The sequence below is a fragment of the Giraffa tippelskirchi genome, chromosome 2 (genome assembly GCF_054371585.1).
Source record: "Giraffa tippelskirchi isolate mGirTip1 chromosome 2, T2T-mGirTip1v1.2.pri, whole genome shotgun sequence".
In the NCBI taxonomy this organism is placed as follows: Eukaryota; Metazoa; Chordata; class Mammalia; order Artiodactyla; family Giraffidae; genus Giraffa; species Giraffa tippelskirchi.
Genome location: NC_137276.1, coordinates 92,308,373 through 92,333,661, shown reverse-complemented (window position 1 = coordinate 92,333,661; position 25,289 = coordinate 92,308,373). Strand labels below are relative to the sequence as shown.

The 25,289-nt window shown below is 48.1% G+C and overlaps 2 protein-coding genes and 1 pseudogene across 53 annotated transcripts in view; 1 reads left to right on the top strand and 2 right to left on the bottom strand.

The window, feature by feature from the left end:
• The first annotated feature begins 1,009 nt into the window (after positions 1 to 1,009).
• LOC145538118 (uncharacterized) lies at positions 1,010 to 25,289 on the top strand. Of its 2 annotated transcripts, XR_014076644.1 has the most exons (8): positions 1,010 to 1,139; positions 1,400 to 1,537; positions 15,971 to 16,125; positions 16,227 to 16,410; positions 16,495 to 16,560; positions 17,854 to 17,901; positions 21,518 to 21,604; positions 24,920 to 25,289. XR_014076644.1 is itself a non-coding variant. In XM_081569631.1 (5 exons), exons 1-5 carry the CDS (start codon positions 15,943 to 15,945, stop codon positions 22,868 to 22,870), a joined length of 408 nt encoding a protein of 135 aa, XP_081425757.1. In that variant the 5' UTR covers positions 11,471 to 15,942; the 3' UTR covers positions 22,871 to 23,536. The 2 variants fall into 2 exon arrangements, 1 of the variants encoding a protein (XP_081425757.1); XM_081569631.1 differs by lacking the exons at positions 1,010 to 1,139; positions 1,400 to 1,537; positions 16,227 to 16,410; positions 24,920 to 25,289 and adding an exon at positions 22,847 to 23,536 and having other exon boundaries at positions 11,471 to 16,125.
• Positions 14,841 to 15,323, bottom strand: LOC145538119 (small ribosomal subunit protein eS12 pseudogene; annotated as a pseudogene). The gene has a single exon (XR_014076645.1). The product of XR_014076645.1 is annotated as a small ribosomal subunit protein eS12 pseudogene (transcript).
• TFDP2 (transcription factor Dp-2) overlaps positions 24,114 to 25,289 on the bottom strand; it is a 180,950-nt gene continuing 179,774 nt past the window's right edge. For all 50 annotated transcript variants that reach the window (XM_081569580.1, XM_081569585.1, XM_081569581.1 and 47 more), the window contains 2 exons: positions 24,543 to 24,648; positions 24,114 to 24,329 (listed from right to left, as the gene is read on the bottom strand). In XM_081569580.1, coding sequence (XP_081425706.1) covers positions 24,146 to 24,329; positions 24,543 to 24,648 — 290 coding nt within the window. In that variant the 3' untranslated portion in view covers positions 24,114 to 24,145. The remainder of the gene's footprint in view (positions 24,330 to 24,542; positions 24,649 to 25,289) is intronic.

The window sequence follows — 25,289 nt, the reverse complement described above, 5'->3', positions numbered from 1 at the left end:
CTAGAATTTTTGAGGCTTTCTTTGTGTTAGTGCAAGCCAGGAAGAGCAGGGACGCACTCAGCGGGCTCAGGAGTGGCTATCTGGAGAAAACCTGAGTGCCCTGGGTGGTCTCGACTGGCCAGGTGGGCCTTGACGGCCCCAGAGCAGCCTACACACTTGGGCGGTTATCACTCAGCCCCATTGGGAGGGCTGCTTATTGCTCTGCACTAAGATCTTAGTGATTACAGATGTTCATTGTAGAAGCCTCCTTTGCAACTGAAGAAAATGATTCTTGGAATTTTTTTTTTTTTTAACTTTTTAAACATTTTAAGAAATATTTATTTTTGGCCTGGCTGGGTCTTTGTTGCTGCACTGCTTTGCTCTAGTTGCAGAGAGCGGGGGCTACTCTCTAGTTGTGTTGTGCAGGCTTCTCACTGGTGGCTTCTTGTTGCAGAGCATGGGCTGTAGGCACATGGGCTCAAAAGTTGTGGCTCACAGGCCTAGTTATTCTGTGGCATGTGGGATCTTCCTGAACCAGGGATCAAACTCATGTCCCCTGCACTGGCAGGCAGATTTTTAGTCATTGGACCACCGGAGAAGTCCCTGGAGTTAATAAACCAAACCTTTACTTTGATTTTCCTCTCAACCCTATCTCTTAAGAGTATAAAACAAGAGGAGGTGGGGGCAGGGGTGGTGAACGGCAGGCTGCAACTAGGATATTATTTTAGTTGGCTAAGTGTGAACAGGTCCTCAGCCGCTATCACTTATATTTGTATTTTTGTATCTTTCAAAGTGTAATGTGGGTAGAAATTTTGTTCTAAGGTTAGGTACTTTGCTTTTACCTAACATGTGATAAGACTTGAGATATCCAAAATGGGTTGCGTGGGTTTTGGAGAGAAATAAAGGGGCATACACAGGAGTCACATCTGTGCCTCCTTGGTTCAGGAGGTTGGCCATGGCTTAGCCCGACTGCCTATGACCTTAGCTGACATACCCAACTTTTCCTAGCTCTGTTTTGTGTTGAAATTAGAGGTGTTTAACAGCTTCTTCACAAGCCTGCGGTGGACCAGGTAGTTTCCAGACTGAGGATGAAGAGATGAAGCAATGTGGTCTCTTGAAGATCTTAAACTGGGAGGGAGCAGGCTCTGAGATGATGACAGGTACGTGCAGGGGAGTTGGGGAAGCCTAGGTTATTCACAGGTACCCCAAGACTGTCAGTGTGGGCAGGGGCTGGGTCTGTATGGAATGGATACAGAGGCTAACTAGGAATGAATGGAGCCCTGGACACGTGTTGAGTCTGCATTTTTGCTCCATTTCAGGTTTTTCTTAGAACTTCACATGTATCTTGTTAACATGCAGATTCTGATTCCCTAGGAGACACTCTACACTGAGCAACCTCCTCAATGATGCTTATTCACAGACCACAGTTTGACTAGCAGGGGACAAAGAACTAACGACAGGTTTGCATCCTCAGCGGCTGAGTCTGGCACTAGTTTCATTACTGGATGGAGAAGATTAAACTGTCAGTTGACATTAACTTGTACTTAAAATTCAACAGGTATGTTATTAATACATTTCTAGCTGAAAGAAAATTATGGGTTAAGTTTCTAAGTTTCCTTAGATCTCCAAACTTGGGAGTTTTTTGTTTGTTTTTTAATACTGCTGCTGCTAAGTTGCTTCAGTTGTGTCCAACTCTGTGCAACCCCATAGACAGCAGCCCACCAGGCTCCTCTGTCCCTGGGATTCTCCAGGCAAGAATACTGGAGTGGGTTGCCATTTCCTTCTCCAATGCATGCGTGCATGCTAAGTCACTTCAGTCATGTCTGACTCTGTGCAACCCCATAGACGGCAGCCCACCAGGCTCCTTTGTCCACAGAATTCTCCAGGCAAGAATGCTGGAGTGGGTTGCCATTTCCTTCTCCAGGGGATCGTCCCAACCCAGGGATCAAACCCACATCTCCTGTGTCTCCTGCATTGGCAGGCAGGTTCTTTTACCACAGCACCACCTGGGAAGCCCATACTGTTATCATAGTGTCTCAGTACATAGTATCTTTTTTTTTTTTTTTTTAGTACATAGTATCTTTTAGTCAGTTTTCTGGACCAGATACTTTCCCTAACCCCCACATGCATAGTTAATCCTATAACTTAAGCCCCATTCTCCTTTCTTAGTGGTAACTTTGCCCCCATATGCAGCAGTGAGATAAGAAAGGTTGGTCTGTCCTCTTCACAAAACCCAACAGGACTGCCCTATCACTAAAGGTACAGCCCTGTGAGGGGGACTTCCCAGATTCTAGATAGAATCTGATGGAAGAGAGAAATTCATGTAGAATCCACGATCCTTCATTGTGAAAGGAGGGGAAGGGGGAATTGGACTTAAATCTTGATTTGCATTTGATCGATTGGAAATCTTTGGTGTGGTCCTTAACTCTTCTGAGCTGCAGTTCTCATTTTAACTGTAAAATGAAGCTGTTGCCACCCTTCAGGGCTGTGAAGACTATATGGGAAATAGGCTGCACCAACATGTAGTGTCATTGTTCAGTCTCTCAGTGGTGTACGATTCTTTGCAACCTCAGGGATGGTAGCCCATCAGGCTCCTCTGTCTGTGGAATTTTCCAAGCAAGAACACTGGAATGGGTTGCCATTTCCTCCTCCAGGGGATCTTCCCCACCCAGGGATCAAACCTGTGTCTCCTGCATTGCAGGTGGATTCTTTACCACTGAGCCACCAGGGAAGCCCGCCAACATGTAGTAGTTGACAGATGTTTGTTTCCAAGGACTTGCCCCTCCTTTTGAAGTTACGGGATAGTGTAACTACTGTGTTGCTGCTGCATTGAAGGATTGTTTATTACTGAGAAGGGCATGGTAAAGAAGGAGTTGAAAGTCTTTTTTGACTGCCTGTGATCCTGTGCAATGGATTTGTATGGAGGGAGGGGGACACAAGTGAATCTGAAACTGTCAGTCCACGTGAATTTGAATTTTAAATTTGAATTTCACTGGGTTTTTCTTGATTTAATAAAGTTATTGAGTTGGCGTTTAAAGAAGGCTGAACAGGATTTGCTATGTTGATCTCAGAGTTTTCTTGCTCCCGCCCTGAAGGAGCTGTGTTTCAAGCAGTGGGTGAGCAGTGGGTCTTCGTGTGCGCCTCCCTGAGACCAGCCAGAGGGCGACTGCCGCTCTAGGGAGGGAGAATCTGTTCCCAGGAGGGCTTCCTTCACCCTGGAAGTGACACAAGGAGATCAGGGTCTTTCCTCAACAAACCAATTTCCTCCCAGCGGCTTGTTTTGAAATAAGTCCTTATAGAACTTCTCAAGACTGATTTGGGGATTTGTGTTCAGAAGCACAGAGCAGTCTTTGACCCCTGTCACAAGTGGCAGGATTTGTCTGTTGAGGACAAGCTTACTTTTTAGAAACAGAATTCACTAGGTAGACTGGTAAGAGCGGATATCTAAGAGTGAAAACCAAAGCAGAGCATGTCTCCTACCCCGCTCTTTTAAGATTATTTATGTGGTCTTGGGATAACTCAGAAGAGCCTTGATAGAATGAATTGGATCTGACTGGTGACCAAGCGGCTAGTGGCAGACTATCATTAGTTGTGGATTTGCTTGAAGACAGGCCCACTACCCACTCAGATATGAATCTGTTTGGATTGGAGGGAGTGCAGTTCTGCTGGTTACAAGAGACCCTGAGAAAACCAGGAGGCAGGGCTACTGGCTCAGGTGAACTTGGGGTGGTGCTGTGCTCCCAGAAGCCTTGTGCTGATACATCAGGCGGGTCCCTTCTGTTCTGCAGGTCAGAGCCCCAGGTCTCTTAATGCCAGAGCCAAGGGAGAGGGGTGGGTGACATCAAGGGGCAGGCATGGGTACCACATTTTTTTTTTTTTTTTGCATTAACCTCGTTTCTTATGATCTTCCCTCTGGGTGGCTGAGAACAGCTGCGGGATGGTGTGGAAAGGATGGATTTCTTACAGAATTATGTGCACCCTCAGATAAGAGCTCTGCTGGGGTGGGGAAGGAGTTGATGTGTTGAGACTGTATGACAGGGTGGAGGGTGCCCAGTGATAACTGGAGTGAAACTAAGGGCCAGGGAGAAAGAGCCAAATGTGGTGTGGCAGGCAGAGAAGTTGACAGAGATGACTGAAAATTCAGAGCACCTTCTGAGACCATTCATCCAGGTTGGACCAGCTGCCGATGAAATCACTGTGGTCAGTGGCATTTGGGCCCCCATTATGTCTGCCAGGACCTGTGCTCCTGTTGCATCATGTGGCAATAAGGACAGTTGCAGATGAAATTAAGGATTTACTTATCAGTTGACTTTAAAACGAGATCATCCTGGATTATCCAGAGGGCTCAAGGTAATCAGGGGAGCCTGAGGCAGAGGATGAGATGGTTGGATGGCATCACTGACTCAATGGACATGAGTTTGAGTAAACTCCAGGAGTTGGTGATGGACAGGGAGGCTTGGCGTGCTGCAGTCGTGGGGTTGCAAAGAGTCAGACACGACTGAGTGACAACTGAACTGAACTGAGGCAGACAGAAGTCAGGTCCCAAGTGTGAGAAGATACTGTTGCTCTCCTGATGAAGAGGGCTGTGTGGATATGGGAGAAGGAACTGAATTCTGGAAGCCAAGTTTTCTCAGTCCTCCAGAGGAGAGTTCAGCGCAGCCCACATTGTGCCTGCAGCCCTGTGAGCCCCAAAGACTGCTGACCAAAGAAATGGAGACAATAAATATATGAGTATTATCTGAAGCCACTAAATTTGTGGTCATTTGTCAGAGCTAATGGAAAGCTAAGTTGGTCGTTTTTTCAGTGAAGTTTGTATGCTCCAACCCAGTACTTCTCAAGCCTAGGGTGCATGTGATTCATCAAGGAATCCTGTTTAAAATGCATATTCTGGACTTCCCTGGTCGTCCACTGGATAAGAAGCCACCTGCCAATGCAGGGGACATGGGTTTGATCCCTGGTCCAGGAAGATCCTGCATGCCAGTGGGCCAGCTAAGGCTGTGCACCACAGCTACTGAGCCTGCACACCCTAGAGCCCATTCTCTATAACAAGAGAAGCCCCCACTCGCCACAACTAGGGAGAGACTGTGTAGCAACAAAGACCCAGTAAAACCTAAAAAATAAAATTATAAACTATTCTGATGCAGCCATGTTTGGGGTGGGGCCTGAGAGTCTGCATTCCTGACATGCTCCCATCTGCTGCTCCAAGGGGCACCTTTGCCCACAAGATCTTGTGCGTCCTGGTCAGTGCACGGCCTGGGATTCAGAGCCAGGGTAAAGGAGGGAGGGAGTGGGAACTGAGTGGAGAAAGGCCTAGTCTACATATCATAGTGCTGTGGAACAGAAGTCACAGAGGTTGAAGTGGAGAGGAGCCCTGTGTTATGAACCCCTGGCTTTTACATCTTGAGCTTCGTGGCTCTGGTCCGAGGCCTGCACGGCAGGTAGGACCTTGGTACGGGTGGGATGTGTCCATGTCCTTTGCTTTTTTCTGAGGCCTTAGAGGAGGACAAGAGCCGGCAGCCATCGGTGCTACCTTCCTGAGGTAGTCAGACTGATGGTGTCAGTCTGACTTTTAGCAATGTCCTTGTCAACACCCCCTTTCTCCCAGCGTAATAGAAGGTCAGCTTCTGGAGGCCACTGGCTTGGAGATGAAGGGAACCAACCTCATCAACACACTTTGAAAAGTTGCTGTCACTTAGAAGGAATGGTCATTCGTTAAAAAAAAATTTTTTTTTGGACTTCCCTGGCAGTTCAGTGGTCAAGACTCTGCACTTCCAAGGTAGAGGTTTGATCCCTGGTCGGGGAACTAAGACCCTACATGCTGCAAGGCACAGCTTATAAAGTTTTAAAAAATTAAAAAATGTTTTAAATGTGTATCAGGCAGTGTACTAAGATCTTGAGACACATAGGGGATCAAAACAAGATCCCCGTCCTCTTGGAGCTCACAGCCTAACAACTACAGCAAGGCTGAAACTGCTTCTGGTAGGCTCTGTGTGGTTGGCTGTAATTGCTGCTCTTCTAGGAGGCAGTGGCCTCTGGCCAGGGTGGGCTGCTCCCCCTGCTATGCTTGCCTTCTGCCCCCAGCCTGCACTCACCAGGTCTGGGGAGCCTCTTCTGAAGAGATACGTTGGAACTGACTTTAAATGGCTTTAAGTTAGGATCTACCCAGAAGGATGGGCATAACCACGCCTGCAGACCCAGTCTTCAGAATACTCGCCTTTTATAAATGCTTTGAGACAAAAGACTGTAGAAGGCTCTGTCAGATCCTTAACTCCAATGGACAAGAAGTTTAGCAGGTATAGCACATGCAGAATTCAAAAATCTGTATTAATTGGGAAAGAATAGTGTGATATTTGTAAGTATGTTGCAAGTATAAGAAACACATGTTAGCATTTAAATGTAGTGCAAGGGCTCCCGAAAGCCTCCTTTCTGGTCCTTAGTCTATCATTGGGGTTCCTCAGAGAAGCAGCTGTTTTTAAAGAGTGTCCCAGAATCTATCCCAAAAAGTTAATGAGGCACCCCAAGTAAAGTGATTTCCCAGCAGACTCCAAGGATCAGCCAGATTTGGGGTGTCCCAGACCTCTGTGACAGCCTTACTGGAAGAACCCCAACCAGTCAACTTTGTTGATACTGCAGATGCAAACAGCAGTGTGTTTTTCTCTTTACAGTCTGGATGGGTGTCTTTTCCACACTGAGCCTTCTGATTAGGGGTGGCCTGGGCAGAGGAGCATAGCCTGTCCTCTGGGCTGTTGCAGATAGGCCCATTTGGGTCTTTTTATTTATTTATTTTTAGTGAAGTGTATTTAATTAACAATATCGTGTAGTTTCAGGTATCCAGCTTAGCTATTCAGTTTATATATATATATATAAATATAAAATATATATATAAATAATAAATACATATATATTCTTTCTAGATTCTTTTCCCTTATAGATTATTACAAGATATTGAGTGCTATACAGTAGGTTCTTATTGTTTACCTATTTTATACATAGTAGCAGTTGAGCCTTTTTCTTTTAAACATATATTTATTTGGCTTCACTGGATCTTAGTTGAGCCATGCAAGATCTTTAGTTGTGGCATGTGGGATCTAGTTCCCTGACCAGGGATGGAACATGAGCACCCTGTACTGGGAGTTTTAGCCACTGAACTACCCAGGAAGTCCCAGTTGTCTTTTCGATGATGGCCTGGCACGCTTTCCACTGTACTCCATGTGTCGCCATTTTTTGTGAGTCTTGTTATAGGGCTTCTGAAGTAGTAGTCTCTTGAGGCTGCACTCAGTCTCCTGCTGGCCCGACTGTCCCCAGCCTACCAGGAATGTGCCTCTGTCCACAGCGGTCCTGCCTTGGGGTCATGTGGCTCCACACTTGCCCTCTCTGTTCTCAGGCCTGTCCAGGCAGTGGCTCTTTGCTGGTCAGTGCCTGTCGGTTCTATTCAGACCTGGTCATTTGTGCTGTTGCGTGACAGCGAAGCATCAAGTCTGTGAAATATATTTTCTCATCAGTGATTGTTGGCACCACCACCCCCACCCTACCCCAGGCCAGGAGCCTACCCTCTGCGGGCCTCTGGTCTCTTGCCCTCCTACCTGGGGCTACCTGTGACATCCCACCCTCCGAGGCACTTGAGGCCCCTGCACCTGTTGTGCTGATTTCTGGCCATACTCACTTTGCCCGTTCCTGAGGGATGTTGCTCAGAATTTAACATTCCTGCCCCGGGGCGAGGCACTCTCCCATCCTAGTTTCCTCTGAAGTGCCTGGGAGGCTCTGGGAGGGCACAGGGGAGGCTGCCCTTCAGTGAGGATGAGAAAAGTCCAACCAGGGACTTGGTTTTAGTGGAGTTCCACTGGAGATCCAGGTCTTTGCTCAGACCTGCCCTCCCATACTGAAAAGCATGCCTGTTTTTGTTAAGCACCCAGTCCTCCACCACTATGCACCTAAAACAGTGTTGCTCCGGAATGCAAATGTTTCTGCTTTTAAGAAAGTCATCTTCAGCAGGGCTGCTCCAGGTAAGAGGGGGTGTCCATGGTCTCTGCCTGCACTGACCCCTCTCTGCCTGGCTCCCTCACAGCTCCTGGGTGTTGCCCACCTCAGGCCATGTGGTCCAGGAAAGGCTGCCAGTGTGCAGGGGTGAGGAGTTGCCTGAGCCGAGCTCATCTGCATGGTCTTTGCAGCCCCACAAGTTGGTGTTGGGGTAGCATGGCCCCAGGCTGGTCCAAGGAACGTGAACCCCAAGACACAGGTCAGGAGAAGCACTGACCTGGGCTGGGGGCAGTGAGGAGTCCAGCAGCTGCTAGGGACCATCTGGCCACCATCTGGGGAGAGCTTGTGTGAGAAAGGAACCAGCAGGGTCAAGAGATGGGTGGGGAGGCAAACAGGAGACTTCTGGGCACAGCCACGCCACCTTCAGACACCGCCTGCCAGGGACCCCACTTCCAAAAGATGCTGCCCTCCCTCGGAGGGGCTGGGGCAGGAGAGAGGGGCTTTGTTGTAGCCATTAGTCTTTCTTTCCTTTGCCACTGTCCCAACTTGCTGCACAGACCTCAAAACCATATTCTCATTCATAGGAAGACCCAGAGAACTAACCACCCATACCCTCACCCCCAGCCAACTCTGAGCCAAGAAGTGACAGACAGCCCGTTTGACCTGGATTTCTTGGTGTGAAACGTAAGCTTACACTTACCAGAATGGAAAAGACTGCCTGGAAGGGGCCTGGAGCGGCTCTGACTGATCCTTAGGAGTACAACCTGGAGCTTGGCAGCTCACCTTCAATCCTGGCCCTGCCCCTCGCTCGAGCTGTGTGACCTTGGACAGTAACTTCTCTGTTTCTCAGCTTTGTTTGTAAACTAGAACAGTGTCAGAAGAATGCCTGGCCATTAGTGCCCAATGCCTTAGCTACTTAATACTGGTTTCTTTTCTTTTTTTTGGCCAAATGTCATGGTTTTAGTAATAGGCACACAGTGTGCACAGAAGCTGTCTGTTCATTTTCTTTGGTGCGGAGCCTGGCATGGGGATTGGTGGCCAGCTGGGCTGCGGTCTCCACGATGGCTTGGCGGTTCTTGGAGGAGACGTGAGCAGTCTTGAGCACCGTGAGGTTTGTTGCCCATCAGCAGCACTTCAGGCTCTGTGGTGTTGGGTATCAAGATCTGGCCCTTGAATCTCTCATGTACCGTTATCTGCCAGTTCTGTTTCAGTTTTTAAAAAAAATTTTTTTAAATTTAGTTGGCTGCCTTGGGTCTTAGTTGTGGCACATGGGCTTAGTTGCTCTGCAACACATGGGGTCTTATTTCCCCGACCAGGGATGGAACCTGTGTCCCCTGCATTGCAAGGTGGATTCTTAACCACTGGACCACCAGGGAAGTCTTCTGCTTCATTTTAACTTAAGGGTCTGACGTGCTGGATCAGCTTCTTGGTCTCTTTTTGATGATCTAGGTCTTTACATGGGGTCTAAGGGTGGCCATGAGTCACATAGGAAACAACTGCCTCCTTTGTAGGCAGCACTGAGGAAGAGAGCTGCTATGATTAGAAAAGATTTGTTATTTAGGAACAGAGGATTTCTCTCTTCCTCCAAGAGTCTCCCTGGCTGAGGCACGTTGCTGCACTCTGACCACTGCGGACATCTGGAGCCCACTTTTCAGCTAGGGAGACTGGCTCGGGGCTGATCGTGGGTCCCTGGGATAGAGGAGAAGCATCTTCTCCATCAAAGACTAGTCACTAATTCAATGTACCAATAACTAAAAGAATTTAGCCCCAACGAGTGGTGCATTTTGGCCTGTGAACACACCTATGGGTGCAGAGAATAGGAAAACAGGTTGTGTGCCTGGCCCAGGAGACCTTTTTAAATGGACTATCCCTGGGCTGGGTTCACCTTTTAAACCAGGCATCTTAAGTGACTCTTTAAACTTCCCTTATGATTATACAGTGGAAGTGACAAATAGATTCAAGGAATTAGATCTGACAGAGTGCCTGAAGAACTATGGACGGAGGTTCATGGTGACATTGTACAGGAGGCAGTGATCAAGACCATCCCCAAGAAAAAGAAATGCAAAAAGGCAAAATGGTTGTCTGAGGAGGCCTTACAAATGGCTGAGAAAAGAAAAGACGTGAAAGGCGAAGGAGAAAAGGAAAAATATACCCATTTGAATGTAGAGTTTCAAAGAGTAGCAAGGAGAGGTAAGAAAGCCTTCAGTGATCAGTGCAAAGAAATAGAGGAAAACAAGAGAATGGGAAAGACTAGAGATCTCTTCAAGAAAATTAGAGATACCAAGGGAACATTTCATGCAAAAATGGGCACAATAAAGGACAGAAACAGTATGGACTAATGGAAGCAGAAGATACTAAGAAGAGGTGGCAAGAATACACAGAAGAACTATACAAAAAAGATCTTCATGACCCAGATAACCATGATGGTGTGATCACTCACCTAGAGCCAGACATCCTGGAATGCGAAGTCAAGTGGGCCTTAGAAAGCATCACTATGAACAAAGGTAGTAGAGGTGATGGAATTCCAGTTGAGCTATTTCAAATCTGAAAAGATAATGCTGTGAAAGTGCTGCACTCAATATGCCAGCAAATTTGGAAAACTCAGCAGTGGCCACAGGACTGGAAAAGGTCAGTTTTCATTCCAATCCCAAAGAAAGGCAATGCCAAAGAATGTTCAAACTACCGCACAATTGCACTCATCTCACAACGCTAGCAAAGTCATGCTCAAAATCCTCCAAGCCAGTCTTCAACAGTACGTGAACCGTGAACTTCCAGATGTTCAAGCTGGATTTAGAAAAGGCAGAGGAACAAGAGATCAAATTGCCAACATCCGCTGGATCATTGAAAAAGCAAGAGAGTTCCAGAAAAACATCTATTTCTGCTTTATTGACTATGCCAAAACCTTTGACTGTGTGGATCACAACAAACTGTGGAAAATTCTGAAAGAGATGGGAATACCAGACTACCTGACCTGCCTGCTGAGAAATCTGTATTCAGGTCAAGAAGCAACAGTTGGAACCGGACATGGAAAAACAGACTGGTTCCAAATCAGGAAAGGAGAACGTCAAGGTTGTATATTGTCACCCTGCTTATTTATCTTATATGCAGAGTACATCATGAGAAACACTGGGGTGGATGAAGCACAAGCTGGAATCAAGATTGCTGGGAGAAATATCAATAACCTCAGATATGCAGATGACACCACCCTTATGGCAGAAAGCGAAGAACTAAGAGCCTCTTGATGAAAGTGAAAGAGGAGAGTGAAAAAGTTGTCTTAGAAACATTCAGAAAGCTAGGATCATGGTATTCAGGGCCATCACTTCATGGCAAATAGATGGGGAAACAGTGACTGACTTTATTTTTTGGGGCTGCAAAATCACCACAGATGGTGACTGCAGCCATGAAATTAAAAGATGCTTGCTCCTTGGAAAAAAAGCTATGACCAACCTAGACAGCATATTAAAAAGCACAGACATTACTCTGCCAACAAGTTCGTCTAGTCAAAGCTGTGGTTTTTCCAGTAGTCATGTATGGATGTGAGAGTTGGACTATAAAGACAGGTGAGCATGGAAGAATTGATGCTTTTGAACTGTGGTGTTGGAGAAGACTCTTGAGAGTCCCTTGGACTGCAAGGGATCCAACAAGTCCATCCTAAAGGAGATCAGTCCTGGGCGTTCATTGGAAGGACTGATGCTGAGAAGCTGAAACACCAATACTTGGGCCACCTGAAGCGAAGAACTGAGTCATTTGAAAAGACCCTGATGCTGGGAAAGATTGAAGGTGGGAGTAGAAGGGGAAGACAGAGGATGAGGTGGTTGGATGGCATCACTGACTCTCGATGGACATGAGTTTAAGTAAGCTCCGGGAGTTGGTGATAGACAGGGAAGCCTGGTGTGCTGCAGTCCATGGGGTCACAAAGAGTTAGACAGGACTGAGCAACTGTACGAAAACTTACCCTTGGGGCTTGGGAGGAGCCTCGTGTTGACCCCCTCCGGCATTTAAAGCTTTTCCCTCCTTGGATACAGAGATGGGGTGGAGTAAGCTCTCTGGCTGGAATGCTGTCTTTGCAAATGAGGTGGTCTCTTCATGACCTTGGGAGAGTTTCTCATCTCTCTCCCCCAGGCTTCTCCTGGGATGTGTTACTGATAAATTTACATGGAAAGCAGCTGGAAGTGTTCTCATCATCTGTTTTTGACTATGTAACATTACAAGCTCACGCCCTCCCATGCTGGCTGACTTCTCTGGGCAAGTGTTCTCTTGTTAACAGCTGCCCACACTTAAGTAATGAAAAGTCCAGTGGCTGCCGGTTAGAACAAGTTTGTTAATGGCAGCAGCAGAAGGAATGAACTAATTGGTACTGGACTAGGGGTCGGGTGGGGAGTGAAGCAGCTGTTTCTGTATTCGAAACACAGACCATGTTGACTTGAGACTTACCCAAAGAATTATAGCCCTCACCCTTCCATGGTGTCCCACAGGGTCTTAGAAAATAAATACTAACTTTCCCCATGAGGAGAGAAAGGGGGACAGCATGCAGGGGCCTGGGCTAGTTGGAAAAGCACAGTTGGTTGGTGGGCAAGTTGCTAGAAAGATTAGCTCTCTCGGACCCAACAGGGGAAGACAATGAGGCCCACCATCCCGATCCTCCTAAGAGGCAGCGTTTCCCTCCTTGGATCAGTTTATTTGCTCCTACCACCTGGTTACTTCTGAAGCCAGGCAAACATCTCACTCTCTTCTCCATCTTGTCCTCTCTTGACTCAATCTGGTAGAACATAGGGTGGTAAGAGACCAATCTTTCAGGTTTACCCAGGCTTTGGCCAGATCATTCATGCTGAAGGTGACAGTACTAGTTGATTACTCAGACTAAGCAAAGGATCAGCGTAAAGAGAGTGTAGCTCACCTGTTCATTCATTTGTTCAATAAAGACTCAACCTAGCATTACATACTAACTGCTGTACCAGGTCCTGATTTTACAAAGATGAAAGTCCATGTGTAAGAAACAAACTCCTGATTGTAAATTACTTTCAGAGAATTTTTAATTTCCAAAAAACAAAGATGTTCACATTGACAGGGAGCGAAGCTCGAGCATTCCCGAGTGGGACAGGTGCCAGCTGGTGACGCCAAGCCTGTGAGCTTCAGGGACTTAGCTCCCTACCATTCCACGTGAGTGAGCAAGCGTTCCCGCCACCAAGGTCCCTCAGACACATACACAGGGGAGGAAGACAGGTCAAGGTGTGCAAAGTGTATTCTCTACCCTCCCTTCTGACTGTGTGTCTCTCTTCACTAAAAAATTTGCTGACAAAGTTAACAGACTGTCAGCTGCAGAGTGTGGTCTAAAACGGTATTCAACATGACAAAATCCTACAGAAATATTAGAATTTGGTTATAAGACTATGCACAGGAATTATGGGATTTGGATACACACAAGTGTAAAGAAATGTCAACTAAAATTTCTCAAGTGGCTACTCATCCAAGATCATCAAATGAATTGATTGTGTTACTGGCTTGTCTCATCAATCTGTTACCCAGCAGGACTTTTTCTTTTTTTCCAATCTGCTATTTATTTGTTTGCACTGGGTCTTTGTTGGTTCCTGCAGGCTTTCTGTAGTTGCAGTGTTCAAGCCTCTCACTGTAGTAGCTTCTTTTGTTGTGGAGCACAGGCTCTAGGACTCTTGGGCTTCAGTAGTTGCGGTACATGGGCGCAGTGTGGCACACGGGCTTAGTTGGTCTGTGGCATGTGGGATCTTCCCAGATCAGGGATTGAACACCTGCCCTCTGCATTAGCAGGCATATTCTTAACTGGACCACTAGGGGAAGTTCCCCAGCAGGACTTTAACTCGATCAGAGACTCCCAGTGCAGCAGTTGATATTTGTTGAGTCTTGCAAACAAAAATCTAAACACAGCATACCACCGCCACGCAGGACATCATACTCCTGCTCTCCAGCTCACCACGGGCCAGGCCTTCTAGCACCTCTATGGCCCATGTGGCTACTGCTATGTGGGTGTTGCAGTCTTTCATTTCTGTGCTTGCTCTGCCCATGGTATTTCTCCCTGAAGTTTTTTCTCCCATCTGCTGTCTGTCCTTTATCATAATGACTGGGAGTGGTCCCAGCCTGCCCCAGCAGGCACCCACCTCCCTGCCCTAACCCCAGCCAACCCTGCAACTTGCTAGTGCTTTCGCCCTCAGGCTCTGAAAAGCCTTTCAAATGGGATTCAGGGTGGGGAGGGCATGGGGGCTTATGCTCTCTCCTCAGCCACTGGATTTCTTTGGCCAGGCCTGTCTTTAACCTGCATGGTCAATGTACAGGCAAGTTTCTTGGCACAGTCCCTACAGGGAAGTAATGGCTGCCCTGATACCTACCGATCCTTAACCAAGAGGCTTTAGAAATGCCCTTTTGAGACTCTTCCCTGGAAGCCCCAGAGAAGGTGGTGTCCTTTAACAAGCACTGTCTTTGAAGACAGACTCCTCCTCCAAAGGTCTCCATCCAAGAGTCCAGGTAAGGAGCCCAGAGCCTGCCGCTCTTGAAGTTGCCTGCCTTCTCTGCGTGCTGCCAGGTCTGAGTCAACCCCACAGTGGGAGAAGCAGGCAGTCCACACCCTGCCCCAGCCTGCCTGACTGAGGTGGTGGGAAGATGGGTGGGGACACTAAGACCCCCAGAGAAAACATGTCTTTTCTTTCATGCCTTTAATCTGACTTTCAAGAGTGTCCACTGGACTCACATTTTGGCTTGTCTTTTTTTTTTTTTTCCTCACTGCATGGCATTGGGATCTTAGTTCCCTGACCGGGGATTGAACCCTCAGCCTCCTGCAGTAGAAGCACAGTCTTAATCACTGGATCCCCAGGGAAATCCCTGGTTTTAGTTCTTATAAATAATTTCTACAAGTCTTTTTTTTTAAACCAAGAACTCAGTTTTTTATTTCATCATTTCTTGCATTTGAAGTACTCCTCGATAACATCCTTGGCCTGAGACTCTTTGCCATAGTCCTTAACCACCACACAACTGCAACCAACCACTTTACAGGGTTTTTCCTCTCTGTTTTACAGAGGCCTATTCACTCCCCTAGTTTCTTGTTGTCATTAACCTTAATCAGGTTGATGTGGTGTTCAGCACAAAGGGCTTCCACCAACTTGATATACATAGGCTAATCACAGTTGGATGCAAGCAGACAGAGATGGGCTTGACGCTTGTCTAAGGCTTTGGCAACTTCACGAATTCCATGTGCTAGGCCATCGTGGATGAGGGCGGTCTTCAGCACCTCTTGCAGAGCAGTATTAACATCCATTACACCTCCAGCAGCAATGCCTTCCTCGGCCATGACAGTGGGTGACAGGTGGAGCCAAATCTTGAATGCACCCGAGCCTCCACCTCCCCGCTCTGTGGTGGCAGGGAAAAGAGGTACAAGTCTTTTTAAGATAAGATCTGTATTCAGATTAAAAATTAATCTTTAGTCTTGAATTCAGATTAAAGATCCAGTACAAGTCTTTGTTCATTGGAGGTTCAAACACAAGTCTGTTTATTTACTAGAGTCTGAAAAGAATTCCTGTGGAGATCATACCCTTCAGGACCATCATTTTCAAGCTTTCGTACATCCTCTTCTCAAGACTGGGGCTTACCTGGTGGTTCAGATGGTAAAGAATCTGCCTGCCATGCAGGGGACCTGGGTTTGATCCCCGGGTCAGAAAGATCCTCTGGAGAAAGATTTGGCAACCCACTCCAGTATTCTTGCCTGGAAAATCCCTTGGACAGAGGAGACTGGCGGGCTACAGTCCACGGGGTCTCAAAGAGTTGGACTAACACATTTCTCAGGACTTCTCATTGAATTCTGGCTTTTGGGGGCCATGGCCAAGTGCTAGGGCAAGCAAACAAATGACCACAGTACAGTGAAGGCCCTTGAGCCAGGCAGGAGACATGCAAACGAGAAGGAAGTAGTGGGTGATGGCTGCTGTGCCCCAGTGGTGAAAGTAATTTGCATGAAAGTGAGTGGTTATGACAAGTTGTTCTTTGCATTCAATAGGCTTGGCTTCACCCACCCTGATACAAGCCTGCCTTCACCATGGAGCATTTACACTGAGATTTCCTGAAAGCAGGTTTCAGCAAGAAACTGGAAAGGCCTCTCAGGAAGAAGGCAGAGCTGGCAAGGAGGTCCCGGGCATTTGGCAGTTGTCCACAGTAAGAACACACTGGGCCCTCTTCCCAGGCGAGAAAGTGGGGGAGGTCGGAGGTGTCTTCAGGCAGTGGTAAGAGGAGCTCCAGGAGCTGGTGGTGGACAGGGAAGTCTGGCATGCTGCAGTCCGTGGGGTCGCAGAGTCAGACACAACTGAGCGACTGAACTGAAGAGGAGCCAGTGCTTAAAGAAGTAACGTACAGAAATGGAAGGAGTGTGGAACTGCAGGCGCAGCTCATCATCAGATGGAATGGGGAAAAAACAGCTTCTGAGAATAGGAACCGAAAAAGGCAGGTTGACAGATGAGTTCTGCTGCCAGAGAAGACCCTTGCCTGAGGCTGTCTTCTGATGCCTTGTTACTACAACCTTTCCAGAGCCCAGATCAAGGAGCTGTGTATGGAAGTCAACCACGCCTTGGGCTCTGCGGACACCCCTCCCTGGTAAGCACCGTGGCCATTGTCTGTAGATGGCTATCAGCAACACTCCCAACAGTCCTTCACAACATCCCCAACATGACCACAGGAGCAAGAGCACTTTCACATGATCAAATCAGTGACCTGGCGTAACTCACATGGGTCCTTGGGCATGTCTGCCAAATGGCCCTAGAAAGTAGCTATTCATGGTACTGAGCGGAGAGGACCTGCTACCAGTTTGGGCTCACCAGTCCACGACGTCCCTGGGATGAGTGATGGGCACTGGTTCCCCACTTCCAACACTGGACAGTCCACGCCATCACTGACTTGATCCGCTGAACTCAAGGAGAGTCTTGCAGGGAAGATGCCTTTCCTCCTGGACATTAACATTCTTTTTTTTTTTGGCCATGTTGTGTCGCTTGTGGGATCTTAGTTCTTTGACCAGGGATTGAACGCATGCCCACTGCAGTGAAAGTGCAGGGTCCTAACCACTGGACAGCCAGGGAAGTCACTCTGGACATTAACATTCAAGTGAGTGCTTCCTTAACCATTTCCTAGTGTCCCTGAGACGTGGCCCCAACCTGTGATCCCCAAGTTGCTCCAGACCCTTAATTCTGTCCACATGCCAACCACACACCCACCTCAGACTGTACACATTAACACAGCGTTATCAAGGGCCCCTGCCTCTCCCAAGGCAGGCCGAGTTTGCTTGAGCAGGAGGTGCTGGGAGCCATGGTGATTGCTGGGGCCTGGCAGCACTCTGTACCCATCACTGGAGATCTTGTCTCTGATGCTGGGGTTTGGCTAAAGGGAAGATCAGGAAGTATCTTTGCTAAAAAATTATATTCAGGTCAGTCATTTCTGGGACTGTAAAGACATTATTTATGCAGTTATCTTTTTTTTGGCCACATGGTACATGTAATCTTAGTCGCCCACTAGGAATGGAGTCAGTGCCCCCTGCATTGGACTTGCAGAGTCTTAACCACTAGACCACCAGGAAGTCCCAGTTATCTTTTAAAGTGACCTTATAAAGATGGAAGGGCTTCCCTGATGGCGCTAGTGGTAAAGAACCTGCCTGTCAATAGATGAAACATGAGAGACACGAGTTCGATTCCTGAGTCGGGAAGTTTCCCTTGGAGGAAGGCTCCAGTATTCTTGCCTGGAGAATTCAGTGGATGGAGGAGCCTGGTGGGCTACAGTCCATGGGGTCACAGAGTTGGACACGACTGAAGTGACTGACCACGCACACATGTATAAAGATGTAATGTCGTAGGTCTCCAACATAGAAAACCTTTTAAATGTCTGACATTTCCATCCTAGGTGAGACAGGTGGTGGACATGCATTGGAATGCTCTGGGGACACGACCTGTGAGTAGTGAGGGGGACAGGGTGGGGCAGAGGGGAGCTGAGCCATGACACAGTTGCCAGAGGAACCAACCGATTCCATGAGGCATTCTGAAGTGCGGGTGGCCCTTCAGATACCCCAGCTGGGCCAAGGAGGCTGGACCTCTGTACTCCCTCATTGGCTGCTTGTGGTATAACCCTGGGTGAGGCAACTCCCTTCCGAAGGCAAATCTGGGAGGGGAGGGGACTCAGTGAGGGCTGGGCATGCACCACAAGATCCACTAACCACCCCCGCCCCAAAATGAGACTGCCATTATTTTAAATTATTTATTTTCTCTATAGTACATCTCATTCAAATCATAGAACAGTCTGATACATTTTTTTTTCTCAAGCGCAACTTACACTCATTTCAAAAGCTTATTCTTTCCTTCTTAGAATCTTTCTGGATGGACAAAGATACACTTTAATGGACACCAAAACCACTCAAGAGTTTATTAAAATTACAGCTTCCCAGGCTCTGCCCCTCCCCTCCCCCCAGAGCTTTTGAGTGAGCATCTGGGGTGGGCCCTAGGAAGGCAAAATTTAAAAACTCCTCCCATCAATTCACCCCCATGTGTGGGTGGTCCTTGAACCATCCTCACAGGAGCACAGATTAGGACTTGTCCATTACCTATTGGAAGCAATTTCAGAAAACCCAGGAATAATTAAGTATACAGAAATAGCTCTTCTATAAAATTTCCATATAAAAATAATGGTATTTATTTACAAAGTCTGAGATGCTACAAAATAATACATCATATTAGGTTAGGTACTTCAATCTAATAAAGTCTACATTAGGCAGGTCAGATGTGGTGTTTGCATTTTCCCCTTATTTCTCTTGTTTAAACGCTTAAAGCCTATGGCACCATGATGACTCCTTCATGCAAAGAGAAGCAGAACTATTATTTTCTGGACATAAGACCAACAGCACATGATCAGAGTACAACATCACCAAATGAAAAGGTGAACTCGCTGGAGATTTGGGCTCGTGGCCTTTCTATTTTGGCTAACAGTCAGGGAAGGGATGGGCAGACAGCCACCTTGAGGTACCAGTTGTGAACCATGGTCCCCTCTGAGCTCTGGCTCGGCTGGTGGTTCCCCTTTTGGGGATACTGAACGGTTGAAGCCACCGTGACTCTACTGGGAAGAACAGAACTGCAATGCATTCAGAGAATCTGCTAGCAGAAAAGAATCTGGGTTCCCACAGACTCGTAGCATGACAGAAATCTGTGACCTAGTCGTGAACAAGCAGAACCACCAGGCCATTAGTTTAATTAGACAGTGCCCAGCATATTGAAGATGACTCAAGGCAAGTGACAAAACGCTAAGTTGGAAGTGACAAAGCAATGAGTTTCAAAACTCAAACATGATCTGGTGACGTTTCCTTGTTATATTGGGATAGACATGGAGAGAAACAAGGTAACATGGAACAGAAGGGCCAATTTGCGTGAAGGCCTCTGCCCAGGAAGGAATGGGTTTCTTCCGAGGTTTGACTGTCTCAGCCTGGGTCTTCCAAGCCAAGAAAGGCCCAGAGATGACGCCACAGCCTCACCCTGGGCCCTCATGAGCAAAGTCCCACTCCCGCTCCTTAGCTGTTTAGCACTTGGTGTGACAGAGGGCTGATGCTAACCCAAAGGCCCTCCGTGAGGACTGTGGTGAGGGCTGAGTGTGTAGGAGGCAACGTAGCCCAGGAGGGAGATTCTGGCCACAGTGCGGGCCCTGGAGGCCACACAGGCTGGGGGGCATTGGGCCAGTCAGCTTTGGGCTTGTTTCACATGCCTGAGTGGGTGGGTGGAGGAGACATTCTCCCCCACTCTGAGGCCCTTGGTGGAGAAGGGGCGAGTCCTGCCCCTACGTTTCTGCTACACTGGCTTCTAAGGTGGCTACAAGCAGGAAGGACCGAAGTCAAGTCTGCTGGAAGAGCAAGGGGTCAAGACAGCATGGAACTCGTGGGCCTTTGTGTAAAGCCAAGGCCTCATAAGAATAGTGCAAGATTTCGTCTGAAAGAGCAGCTGCACAGAAATATTTTATAAGTGAACAAGCTTTCTCCTGTCTCAACAGCACAGTCAGTGGATACCTGCTGCCACCTAAGCTTCTGTACTTGTCAGGGATTCCCAGGGCTTAATGGGAGTGTAGAAGTACATGGGAAAACGGGATCCTAAAGGTTGTCTTTTCTGAGAGATCTTGGCTGATTCCTGAGAAATGTTTTAACTTATATGGGCATTTAGCTTGAATTTTTTTAAGAAAGAGGTAAAAATCTTAACATCACTTTTTCCTTTTAGGTAGTAGTGTTTGGCTCAACTAAAGTTAAGCAAATGGACTGCATGTTGTATGGACTGTAGATCAGAGGGTGGGGAGGCACATGTCTGAGGGCCACTCCGGCGTCACAGGTGGGGCCCTGGCACACACGGTCAGTGCTGGGGGGCTATTGCTTTGGGTGCCTGGAAATGGGGAACCTATTTGGAACAATGGCCCTCAGGTAGTCTTTAGCTCCACTAAAGCCAGTCATAAGCAAGGTAAAAGATTCTTTTATATATCTAATATAAAAAGTAGATCTTTATGTATCTAACAAATTGTAAAACTAGAAGAAAACACCTAGAAAAGTCCTCCATTTCTAATCACTTTTCTCTTGTGTAGGTTCAACTGGAAGGTAACAGCTCATAATGAGAAATTTACGGGTTAGAGTGTTCTCTGAGTTTTATGGCTACTGCTGGTAGCTAAGTTTGGTTTTCTTTTAAAAATTCCCTAACAGACTCCAAAACATATACCGAAAGCTGGGAACAGTGGGGCCTTTGGAATTTAGCAGATTCCAAGTGCATGTTGTGGGGCAGAGACGTCTTTCAATGGTCTGATGCAGAACAAATGTCACCTTTTCAGCTCCCCGCTTTCCCCCCGAAGGATACTGCCAGCCACAGCAGCCTGTCCCCCCGGCCACAACCCTGTCGTCTTTTCCATAGCACAAATCAATCTGAATGTCTTCTGTTCTGTTCTCAAACACTTACTGAAGGATTCAGTCTTCACTCACTGTCCAGCCTTCACCCCTCAGGGACCCCATGATGCCATAGCCTTGAAGGCCACCTCACGGATGTGCCCACAGGGAGGGGGCTGGCGCTTGAAGCAACTTGCCCATGAAGCTAACCAGGCTTCTCCCTCTGCGTGTGGTTCTGGTAGAAACTGCTGAGGTGGTTCCCTTCCTTTGCTGACCCTGCCCCACGGACACCCATATCCTGACTCTGCTCTCTGACCATCCCAGGGCCCAAGTTACACCCAAACTGTGCTGTCTCTATAACAGCTGAGTTTGTGACGTCTGCGTGGCTAAAGCGAGCCACTCCCTTGTGGACTGTCTGTGAATTACCTGCAGTGGCTCCTGTGTTTGGGGGTTCACCCACGCATCATTTTTCAAGTAAGGCAGAGAACGGTGACCACTCTCAATTCTGCCAACAGGGAGAGTTATCCTCTTATCCTGGTGAAATGGCAGCAACTGCCTAGTTTTCTCCCCACCACTTCTCTGGGGCATTTGTAACATTTTTTGCAGGGTGGTGGGCATGGCTGGGAGGCAAGGCTCACCATCTTAACACCTCCCTTCCTGCCCCTTCCCGAGGTCCTCCATGATCATAAGGCACAGTTTATGTCAACGCCTGCTGGAGCTGCTTCCATCATCCCGTCGTCACAAGCGAAGATGAAGCAGGTGACGGTGGGGAGGGAAGGAACAGTGCAGGTGCCTGGGCACCGTGGCCCCGCCCACATCAGGGCCAGATACAGCAGGCTGGGTGCCACCTACGTGAATATGGAACAGATCATGAATCCACTGACTGGGTGATACTGTGCACGGCAAAGGTTACCAACTACATTTGACTTGAGGGAACAAGGCCCCTTGAACTCCCAGAGCAGTGTAACCAGCACCCTCTGGGAGGAGTGTCCGTGTACAAATAATCCCAAGTACTGCTCCTATAAAGAAGCTTGGATGTTGTAACCACAATTTCCTAGCATCCTTTTCTGTTTGATTTCTCGTGAAATTCTATCTGGACTTTAGAACCAGATAAATCTATGGGGAAGGAGCAGAAGAGTGACAGAACCTCCCTAATTATCTCCACCTGGGTTTCTGCTCAGGTCAAGCCTTCCACCTGTGCCATGTCCTGTGACCCCACTGGGCATCCTCAGCAGGAACCCAGGGCCATCACTGAGGAACGGAGGCCGGTTCCGCTAAACCCCACGCAGTGCCGGCACAGGTGGCCAGTGATGGGGCACCGGGAATGAATGCTACGAGTCTCTGGCTGCTTTTTCTCCTGAACCCATGTTTTATCTGCAGCAGAGAGAACAAAGATGGGAGAGGTTCCCCACGCACTCTGGTGAGGCTGAGGCGCGCTTGTCATCAGCACACTTGTCATGAATGCGGATGGGCGGGTCTGCAGCCTGTGGCACAGTATTTCCAAGTCTGAAAAGTTAGCTGTGGCCCCAGGACTCTCCAGGGCCCCTTTCAAGCACAGGGATGAGAAAGGTTGGGGTAGGTACAGGTGGAGGCAGCCTGAGGAGACCTGGTTCTACCTGATTGTGCAGCTGATGACCTTCCCAGTCAGAAGGTCCCCTGGAGGCCCTTGGCCACCCACCTCCTCCACGCCCGGCCTTAGGATGCGCCAGAGTCCTCCTGCACCTGCCTCAACACTCTGCACTATGGCTTATTCCTGACAGAATGAGTTTTGTCTCAAAGGAACTTAATGCTCTACATTCTTCTGCACTAGCTGTTAGGGTCAGTGAGGCCCTGCCCCTCTGGTCACTGCAGGCGTTGGCCTGCACACTCCCCTGGCGGGATTTAGAAAAGAATTGGTGGGCTGAGCTCACAGACACCGGATGCATAATTTAAGGGCAAATACAAACAAGTCAAGTTAAAAGCCTGGAGTTAATTTTCCATTATCACTTGCTCTTTTCCAAGGCCTTAAAATTAACGTGCACTTAAGTTGGGGTTTGGTCATGGTGGCAGCTGTCTCCACATCCGTGTTCAGAGGGGCGGTAACTGAACCCAGCGTGTGCGGTTCCCAGTGGCGTCTTTGGCGCGGTCATGACAGTCTACGTCCTGCTCCACTGCACGCCCAGTCGCCTGGGGTGCTCACCATTTTCTGGTGTTTCTGTGAAACTATCAGGTTAGTTTGAAATGCATTTCACCCAGGAATCAACCCAGTGTGGTCATTTTGATTCATGAGAATGTAGAGAAGGTGACGTGTACAGGAAAACACTGCTTGTTCGTATTCTTGAACTCCTTTTCAGACAAAAGTAATGGCAGGTCACTTTCACAAATTGCACACTGGGTGAAATCATACAATTATTTGCAGGGAACAGTAAGCAAGCAGTTCGGTCATAGGGACATGTTTCTTTGCTTTGTGCTAAGTGGAAAAGCTGTAGGAAACGCATAGCTTTGATTAAAACCACAGAGACAATTTCCTGCTCTGTAACACTCCAGATTTAGGATGCTGGCGAAAGGCAGTGCTGGCAAAGTATTTAATGCACGTGGAAATGCTATTCTATTTTGGCTTCCAGAAGTAGCCCTAGAAAATTCTATGCACCAATGCACTGGCTAAGAGTGATAATTTCAGTTGGACTATAAATTATTCTAAAAGTGTCACTTAAGTACTTCAGAATTAGCGCTCACTCCTTTCTAGAAGCCGTCTAAGGCAGCTGGTGCGTAAAGCACCTCAACTAGACTTTCAACTAGTTCAGCGGTTCGATCTGTGCTCCTGGGGCCCCGTGGGTCTCCCTCACTGCACAGCTCCTCCCACCGGGAACCTCTTGTGGTCAGTCAGCCTCGGAAAAAGGCGGCCCAGGCCAGGGAGTGGGACGAGGGACCCAGCCCATCAGGGGCTGTTTATGTAGCCATCTCAGTTCTAAGAGGGGGTGGGTGGATGCGGGGGCCACAACGGCCCCGTCTCACGGAAGGGAAATGTGTGGCGTTCACGCTGCCCGTTCCTCAGGGACGGTCCCCTCCGCCACCTCAGAGAACAGGCTTTGTTTGCCATGTCATCTACTGCTCTGTTGTTCAGAGTTTTCATTCACACTACGTTAGCTTTCATCTCAACCATCTCAGCCTTCGGGTAATTTGCTTATTGTGTTTCTCTAGTTTTCACTGAACACACAGTGCAAACAAAGGCAAAGACTGAAGCAATCGTTTCAAAAACAAGAGCTCACACTAAAAACACACATGAGCATCAGAGAGCAAAACGCGGGTTTGCGCCTGTCTTTATTCTGGGGAGGAGGAGTCCTCCTCGTCCTCTTCCTCGTCTTCATCGTTGAACGAACAGGGGGTTTCGCCTCGGGACTCAGAGCAGTGAGAGGCCGCACTGCTGGACTGGTGACTGTTTGGGGCAAGGAGCTGCCCCGTTGCTAAGGCCACTTCAGCATCCAGGCACAACCCTTGGTTTACACTAGCAAACAATCGGAAACACACAGGCTCGTTAATGTGGTGTGCAGGCTTTAAGCTTTGGAAAGCATAAAGGACGAGAGCCTGGGAAAGGCAGGGCCACAGGCGAGCTCTGCCGGGATCCGCAGGAGACCCAGCCCATAGCAGCACATGGGGCTCCCCTCCAGGGAGGAGCAGGCTTGGAGGCTAACCTGTCTAATCCTGAGAAAATACATACCTTGATTGGGACAAGGTGGCACCGGTGGTCAGGTCTAAGTTTGAAACGGATTGGGCAGAGTTCAAAAGCAGTCCCTGATTTAACCAAGATGGTCCTGTGGAGATGTCTACAGGGAAAAACAAAGACAGACGGAGGCCTGGTAAGTCCTGTGGCTGCTTTTGCTGTGGCCTGAAGAAAGCACAGGCGAATGAAGCAAGCAGCCTGTTCTAAGGTACAGTCTCCTGCCCTGGGGAGAACCCAGATTTCCTCAGCTTGGAAAAACGGAAATTTCTAGAACCTAAGAGTGGAGGAAGGGGGAGGATACAGGGAGACCGACTACAGCTGGAAGGAATCCAAATTAGACCAATCCCAGACTCTTCATTCCTTCTGTCTTGCAGAAGCCCTTGAGAGCGCATCCCACTGAATATACTGATGGTTGTACTACCGCTGGACACCCGCTGGATGCACCACAAAAGCCTCTAACTGGGGTGTTAACCACCAGAGCAGGAGTGGATAAGCAGACAGTCAAGTCAGAATATCTTATGTCAGAAGGACAGACACATTCTTGCTCAACCCCCCACACCCCCTTACCATATTTTCAAGTCCCCCCTAGTGAACTCAGTGCTATTACTGATCAAGATTTATTCTTTTTCCTGGTATCCTTTGCTTTAAAATTTGAACTAAAGCTTATTTTAAAAGGCTATGCACAGTCACATGTTTCATGAGGGCACTGCTGTTTCAGTCTGCATAAAATATTTTGGAGATAAA